Source organism: Belonocnema kinseyi, chromosome 9 (assembly GCF_010883055.1).
Source record: "Belonocnema kinseyi isolate 2016_QV_RU_SX_M_011 chromosome 9, B_treatae_v1, whole genome shotgun sequence".
NCBI classification, from domain to species: Eukaryota; Metazoa; Arthropoda; class Insecta; order Hymenoptera; family Cynipidae; genus Belonocnema; species Belonocnema kinseyi.
Genome location: NC_046665.1, coordinates 41775127 through 41783946, shown reverse-complemented (window position 1 = coordinate 41783946; position 8820 = coordinate 41775127). Strand labels below are relative to the sequence as shown.

The following is an 8820-nucleotide window of genomic DNA, read 5'->3' as shown; positions in this document are numbered from 1 at the left end:
AAAATATGTTATAGGTTTTTGGGGTCGCTGATTATGAACCTGGTGTCCGCTGACCTTTATCGCGTCAGGTTCAAGGTCATTTGAAAGTAAAATCGATAACATATTTTTTGTCATCGTTTTCTCTCGATTTGACCTTCCCATGACCTTGAACCCGAACGCGATAAAGGTCGGCGGACGCCAGGTTCGTAATCAGCGACCCCAAAAATCTACAACATATTTTTTTTACCGTTTTTTCTCGATTTGACCTTCAAATGACCTTGAACCTGAAGCGATAGAGTTCAATGGATGCCAGATTCGTAATTAGCGACTCCAAAAACCTATAACGTATTTTTTTGGATTTTTTACCGTTTTCTCTCGATTTGACCTTCCAATGACCTTGAACCTGACGCGATAAAAGTCAAAGGATGCCAGATTTTTATTCGGCGACCACGAAAACCATAGTAAACCCGAGCTAACCTCAGAATACATGTTTAGGAGTGTCAAATCTCTCGAAAATACAGTTGGTGGGTAGTGGTGTTTCCTATATTTGTAGGGGTGGCTGGAGGGTGGAGGGTAGTCCGTTTAGCGTGCAATCGACTCGGGATACTTATAAGATACTACCATGATTTTTTCAGATTTTTTGGTCCAAAAATAAATTAGGCCAAAAACCGGCCTTACCGACCCTCCCCCTTTCAGCCACAACCACGTCTCACAACGTGTGTGTGTGTGTGTGTGTGTGTATTGATTGCCTTTATAAATTTATCAGAATGACAAAAACAAAAAAAAGTCTTTATTGCCAGTCATGGTTTTCATACACGGAGGTGGATTTTTAAGAGGCAGCAACCAATGTTGTCGAGAAAATTATCTTTTGGACAAGGATATTATTCTTGTCCTCATGAACTATCGCCTAGATATCTTTGGCTTTTTAAGTACAGGAGATGCATCTGCCCCAGGAAATTTCGGTTTAAAGGATCAAGTTCTTACACTCAAGTGGGTTCAGAAAAATATTAAGGCTTTTGGAGGTAATCCGAATAAAGTCACTTTGCTGGGACAGAGTGCCGGTGGAATGAGTACTGGACTCCATGCACTTTCCAAAGCAAGTAATGGTATGTAAGCTTTAAAATTATAGGAATATTAAACCTATCATTTTATGAAAATAATGTAGTGAAATTCCACAGGTCTCTTTCATCAATATATCATACAAAGTGGCAGTCCTTTAAACGATTGGTCATTCAAAAAGAGGAGCAAAATTATTCAACATGCAAAGAAACTTGCGCCACTTGTTTCATGTCCTTTCAATACCTCTGAACGCTTTATTGCTTGCCTTAGAACCAAAAGTGTACATAGCCTTATGAATACGAGAAGAATTTTTGGTCAATTTGGAGCATTTACAAATATATTATGGACGCCGACAGACGAACCTGATGTTAAAGGAGCTTTTCTAACTGATAGTCCGAGAAACCTGATTAATCACAATCAAATGAAAGATTTGCCTTTTATGAGTGGGTGCGTCACTGAAGAAGGATTGGGGGGTACCATGAGTGAGTAATAATGAAATTACTTTAATTTTATAGTAAAATATACATTATATACATTTATTTTGAAAAATATAGGCGTACATATATGAATATAAGCACGTATTTTCAGAATTGTATATTAATCCAAAAGCGTACTCTTTTGCCGCATCCAAATTAAATCAATTAATTCCTTTCATTGCTGGAAGCGCCCTTCTTGCCTCAAAAAATGAAAAAAAATTTACAACGTCTGCTAAAAAATTCTATTTCAATGACACGATTAATGTATCTGATAAAGATAAGGTATGGATTTAGCTATTTTCCTGCAATGTATTTATCTCATTATATTTGCCTGCTTAGTATTATTATTTTCTTACAGTTTATTGGAGATTTTAAAAATTACATAAGTGACGCACAATTTTTGTATCCACAACTAAGAATGGTGGAAAAAGCAGCATCAAAATTTAAAAGTTCTATCTATTTCTATTTGTTCGGATATGGAGGCACATTTTTACACCACAAAAATTTGGGTGTTGGTCACGCTGCTGAAATCAAATATATTTTTCAACAAGGTAGCTTAACAGCTGTAGAAAAATCAGTTAGCGAACTGATGATAGAACTATGGACGTCATTTGCTAAAAATGGGTAAGAATTTTTTAATATATTTTCTCCACTTTATTATTTTATAAACTTTTAATTTATTCGTTATTTTCTTTATTATCTCATTAGCTTTAAACTTAAGTTCATTTGTGCAAAATTTCAGCAAACCAGTATCAAATCAGTTGAAGAATGATCACTTTTGGAAGCCATATAATCCAAAAAACACTGTTCACCTTCAGATTGGCAATATTAATAATAATCTTGATCCGAAAGTATCTCTTTTAAACACTTATTTTACGCGAAGAATGCAGTTCTGGAAAAAAAATGCTCCAATATAAATCGTATGACTAAAGATAGATGACAGTAACTATATACTGAATCTCGACTAATCAAATTGCTGACGTTAAACAAGGATCAGCAAAGTTAGCGCTGGGATAAGTGACCGTTTGTGATTATCGCATTAATCATTTTTTCACTGCATTTAACTACAGACTATGGAGAATAGACATAAGGAGACCAAACTAGTGGAACTAAAAATCAACACTTTTCTGTTGCTAGAAGTACGCACACACACATGTGAAAAATCACACTTACGTATAGTTCAAAACTTCCCGAGCGTGTCGTGCCAACCGCACTTTAAAAAATATGGCTGCCGATGTGAACGCGAGTCAAATGTAAATAAATAAAGATTGAACAATTAATAGTTAGTGAATAAAGAAAAGAATGTTAAAATTAAAAATCGCTGTATAAAAGCGAAAGTTTCCAACAAGTGTGGTTTCAAGTGTACTGTACAAGACATTCAGAGTGGTATAAGTTGTATGTTTATTTTTTTTGTTACGAACGCGTCGAATAACTGTCGCATGCATAGTGTTGGTAAAAGTAATTTGATATTTTCATAAACATACTACCTACCTCTTCCATGGCGAATAATTTTTTATTCCACAAACATTTCAGAAAATCCTGTCTGATTATCAATTATTTATTTGTTCAAGCGACCTGTCAAAACAAAACAATGGAGGCGGCCATATTTTTTTTAAGTGCGGTTGGCACGCCACGTTCGAAAAGTTTTGAACTATACGTAAGTGTAACTTTACACATGCGTATGTGCGTACTCCTGGCAACAGAAAAGTGACTGTTTTTGGTGAAGTCCATGCATTACAGATTGGTCTCTTATATCTATTCTCCATGCTACAGACAGTCGGCCGGTTTAACTCCGCGGTAAGGTGCGGGAACTCGATGTTATCGAATGATTATATCCAAACTCATCTGTCTGTAACCGATTGCGCTCAAGAAAGGTTTTCTGTAGTTTTCCTAATCCTTTTTGGCGTGATACTCGAACGGTGCCTACAGTCTGATTTCATTAATTGAACTTTAATTTGAATCTTAAACAATTAGTAGAAAAGAGTAAAATATTCACAAATTATATAGATTTACATTCTTATCATTGATAATAAAATATATGAGTTGAAGGAAGTTTAATTTTTACCTATCCTATTTTCATAAATTTTCGACGCTTTCAAACGTCGGTATATATTTTCGAGGAATTTTTTTAATCCTGAGATCCTTAGAGCAAGGTGTCAACAGCAAACATACATCAATTCATAGGCTATGTGGCATATTGCAGATGCATACTCACAAGAAGAGTTCGCGAGCTATGAGTCGGCTAATATGTTCCGGCTAAAGCAATTAATGGATTTTCATGTACTTTCACCCTGTGATGCCCAAGTCGCATCAGCGACGCGCATCTCGCGAACTCTACTTATTAGTACTCGGTAGGCAACACTCGTCTAGACTCTAGACCACGAGGCGCTGTGAATCCGAGTCGAATTTATGTTTTGATGATTGCATGTATATACCCACACACTTAAGATATCAGCCTAAAACGTTTTAAAATTTCGAAACCTTGTATACCTATGTATCCTTAGTCTCGACAGAAGCGACTTCTCTGCTTTATATTACATGTGAATTAAGTGAGTCTATTCAAAATGTTGTTATAAAAATATCAGAGCTCTGTTATAGATATTATCAGCGAAAGTCTCAAAAACTTCCGTGGATAAACAATCGTTGCAAAGTATTGCGCTGCAATTGCATTGAACAAAAATAAAAAATATATACGTCAATTATGGGTATAAAAAAAGTTGCCCACGTGAATGCATTGAAATCAACATGCATTTTCAAATGTAGTATTTATTAATTTGAAAATCACATACACTCAAAAAAATTCTGATTAAATCAACCATAATTCTCGTTAACTCAACTAGAATAAAGAGTTAAATATGCCCTTACTTTGCATTATGTTTAAACATATCATACGTTTCCGGTGGATAATTTTCCGGTTAATGTTACTAGAAATTCGAGTAAACGTAACCATAAGTTCTGGTAAGCTTAACCTAAAATATTTACTAGACAGTTTTCTGGTAGCATAAGAATACAACGTTCTGATCTACATGACTAGATATTCTGGTAGACTTAACCAGATGTTCTGGTGAACTCATCCAGATATTCTGGGTAGGTTTCCGTTTGAACTAAGGCGCAATCGAACTAAAGCCCATTTGATCTAAAACAGTTGAATAACGCTTAATATTTTTGGCCTGTAAAAAAAGAGAAGATAGATGGGATGTTAGTTACTTTAAATGGTAAAGTTGAATTCAATTCGTGGCGTCAAGTCTCTGGCGGACGGAAGGAACCAAATGAAGCCTCTACAAAGTACCCGTAAAGACCCCATTGGGCCCCCATTTAATTCCTTTTTAAAAAACTCAAAAAAGCAGCAGAGTCAACTTTTAAATTGTTGGAATTCAGATTCTAAGTTAAAATTCCCTATAGAAGATCACGGAATAATAGAAATAGTTTTTTTGAAAAGGTAAATAGTTTTAAAAAATATAAGACATATAACGCCTGTTGACTGATACTTACAGGCGATGCATTTAAAGTGTAGCACAAAAAAAACTATTGCTATTATTCCGTGACCTTCTATAGGGAATTTTAACGTAGAATCCGAATTGCAACAATTTGAAAGTTGATTTTGCTGTTTTTTGAGTTCTTTTAAAAGGAACCGAATGGGGAATCAACGGGGTTTTGACGGATACTTTGTAGAGGCTCCATTCGGTTCCTTCGGTCCGCTAAGGGTGGCGCGGCGTGTTCAATCCTTGTTGATAAAATTAAATCTTGTGATAGGCAGTGAAAATAGAAAATAAGGTAACTTGTGCTCATCAGTAATATCATTATTTTCGAAAATACTTAAATAATAAATTGTCAAGGGTACGTAACAATAATAGTTTTAATAATGTAATTAGTTAATATCAGCAATATTTGAAAAATGTATTTAAATTGAAAGCATTTCAAATAATATTGTGTCGAACCTTCAAATTTTATAAGTATTCTGAAAAGATGATAATTAGAAATGCTTTTTGATTGAAAACATTAAAAATCTTAGAATTAAAGCTTGAAGCGCTTAAAATTAAAGTCTTATTAATGATTTTTATTATACTTTTTATCCACCCAAATGATTAATATTTTCACTCGTTGTGAAATTCATTTCATCTTCCTGAAACATTTGCAATCTCCAACATTTAAATTCTTTTGCAAAATTTTAAAAATCCTTTTCAAATCTGTTGCAAGCTCTAAAATCTCTGAAATATTTTAATTGAAATCTTTTACGATATTTTTCAAATAATTTAAATCTTTGTCGAATCATTTCAAAATATTACCAATCTTTCTGAAATCATGATGAAATTTTATTATTCCTTTGAAATCTTTAAAATATTTTGAAATATATCAAATCATTGCAAAATACTTAAAATCTTTCAATTCTTTTAAAACAGTTTTCGATACATGAAATATTTCTTGAATCTTTCCCAATATTTTTAATCTTTGTGAAATCATTTTAATATTTTCATTTGTTGTGAAATGTTTTAAATTTGCATATTTTTTCATCTTTGTAAAGGTATTCTAACAAATATAAATTCTTTGTGAAATCATTCGGAATCGTTCTGAAATCTTTTTCAATGCTCGGAATACTTTGTAATATAAGTTCTTTCAATATGGTGTACACTAGAGTGGTCCAAAAATGCAACGCAAGGTTTTTTTCACTCTAGATGGCAATACCCCCCCCCCCCCCCCCCCCCCAAGTTTCCATTTTCCCAGAAGGAAAATCCGTAATTTTTTTTTCAATATTCGAATATTAACACGTTCCCCATCTTCCCCGCGGAGCCCAAATATGAGCAAAAATAAAAAAACTACATTTTTACGTTATATTGTAACTTTTTTAGCAATTTCCGTCATCTGTTTCATACAAATATTTACTAATGGACAATTTGAATATATACCATGACTTTTAAAAACAATTTTCGATTGGTTCAACAAATGTAAATTATTTAAACTATTATTTATTCCGAAAAAGTGTAAAAAATAATTGTATTTTTTGATTGAAATGTAATTGTTTGTCATTGTTTGTAGTAATTTTTTCTAAAAACATTATGTAATTATTTAAACAATTATTTATTGTTTATTTTTAACATTTCTGAACATGGATCCAGAGATGTGCACTTTTTCCAAACTGGTATCCGATGCTACTTTTTGTTGAATAATTACATTATTTTCATACATTTCTTATAATTTTCAACAAATTCATATTTGTTGAAACAATTTTTATTCGATTAGAGACTTCTTCTTTGATAACTAAAACAATTAATAAAAATAAAAGAAATAGAATTAATTACGATTTTAAAAGTATCTTTCGAAAATTAATTATTAAAACAAATTATTTTTTTTAACAATTAAAAAGTGACAAACGTATTCTTTCTATATACAATACGATCAGAAAAATATGTTTATACGTTTTATTTAATTTCCTTTTTCTAGCCATCGAAAAAAAATGCTTGAGCAAATATAGATTGTTTGAATAAATAAAAATTTATTAAACATTAAAAGAAATGTATGAAAATTAGGAAATTATTCAGCATAACGTAGCATATGATACTAATTTAAAAATAAAGTTGATATCTCTGGCTCCATTTTTAGAAATTTTGAAAATAGACAATAAATAATGATTTGAATAATTATATGTTTTTAGAAAAATTAACTACTCCAAACAATGGCAATTAATTACATTTCAGTCCGAGAATACCATTATTTTTTTACATTTTTTGGGAATAGAGAATTGTTTAAATAATTTACATTTGTTTGAACAATTAAAAATTCTTTAAAAAGTCATGGTAAATATTCAAGTTATCCATTAGTAAATATTTGTATAAAAAATATGACAGAAATAGCTAACAGGTTACCATAATACGTAAACATGAAGTTTTTTATTTTTAAGTCATTTCTGGTGCTGCGGGAGGGTGGGGGTGGATTGAAAATAAAAGTTATGAGCTTGGTTTTATTTCGTAAGTACTCCTCTTAAATTCCTAAAAAACTTGGCTCGTTTAAATGAAACCCTGGAACAAGAAATTAAATTTTTCAAAATTTGTAAATTTCTCCGTGCTAATTAAATGGGATTTTCAAGTAACCGGTGCACGTGTTAATATTCAAATTTCGAAAAACAAAAAATTACGGATTTTCCATCTTGGAAAATGGAAACTTGGGGGGGGGGGATCTTGCCCTCTAGAGTGAAAAAAATCTTGCGTTGCATTTTTGGACCACTCTAGTATACACCATATTGAAAGAATTTATATTACAAAATATTTCAAGTACTGAAAAAGATTTCAGAACGATTCTGTATGATTTTACAAAGATTTTAAATTTGTTATAATGCCTTTACAAAGATTAAAAGTATATGCAAATAGTTATAAATATTTAACATATTACATATTTCGAAAAGATAAAGAAAATGTCACAATAATCTAAAACATTTTACAACGAATAAAACAAATTAAAATGATTTTTCGAAGATTAAAAATATTGGAAAATATTCAAGAAATATTTCATGTATGGAAAATAGTTTTAAAAGCTTTGGAAGATTTCAAGTATTTTGCAATGATTTGATATATTTCAAGATATTTTTAAGATTTCAAAATAATAATAAAATTTCATCGTGATTTTAGAAAGGTTGGAAATATTTTGAAATTATTTGTCAAAGATTTAAATTATTTTTAAAATTATTTATCTTCTCTTTTTCTACAGGCAAAAATATTAAGCGTTATTCAACCGTTTAGTTCAAATGGGCTTTAATTCAATTGTGACTTAGTTCAAACGAATAGCTACCGTATTGGACACAAACATAAGACACGACTGACTCCTTTAATCGATAACAAATGTGTTGATGTTGACCGATCTTCCGCGGTGGCTGATGAGTTATTCTAAAAAATTAAGAACTTTTAAAAATGTTACAACGCCTAATTTTGATCTTCGACATACCCTTAGAGGCCGCATTCAGACTCGAACTTTTAAAGACCCTACCGAAATAAATCTCTGAGTTTTCTCTAGCGAAATAGACTGGCCCATTTGAGTCTATAAACAGAGTCGATTTTAAACAATATAGTCTCCGAGATAGTCTGAGAGATTTGAGTCCTTTTCAAGATCCTTCAAGTGGTCCTTTTAAGAGTGGTGCGACGGTAATATAATGTTCCTTTTGTATTCGGCACGTACCGGGCGGGCAGAGTTATTTACAGTAGTTAGCCGTGCACGGAAAAAAATTCTTGAGGCGAACGAGTAAATCGAGAATATATTAAACTCAAAGAAAGTGTACGCTTGGATTAGGTAAAACGTTTAGTTAGAAGAGTTACACATT

The 8820-nt window shown here is 31.9% G+C and overlaps 1 protein-coding gene across 1 annotated transcript in view; it reads left to right on the top strand.

Moving 5' to 3' along the window:
* Window positions 1-8820, top strand: part of LOC117180505 — a 163119-nt gene that overhangs the window by 99475 nt on the left and 54824 nt on the right. The window contains exons 14-15 of the mRNA XM_033373001.1: window positions 910-1085; window positions 1158-1485. Coding sequence (XP_033228892.1) covers window positions 910-1085; window positions 1158-1485 — 504 coding nt within the window. The remainder of the gene's footprint in view (window positions 1-909; window positions 1086-1157; window positions 1486-8820) is intronic.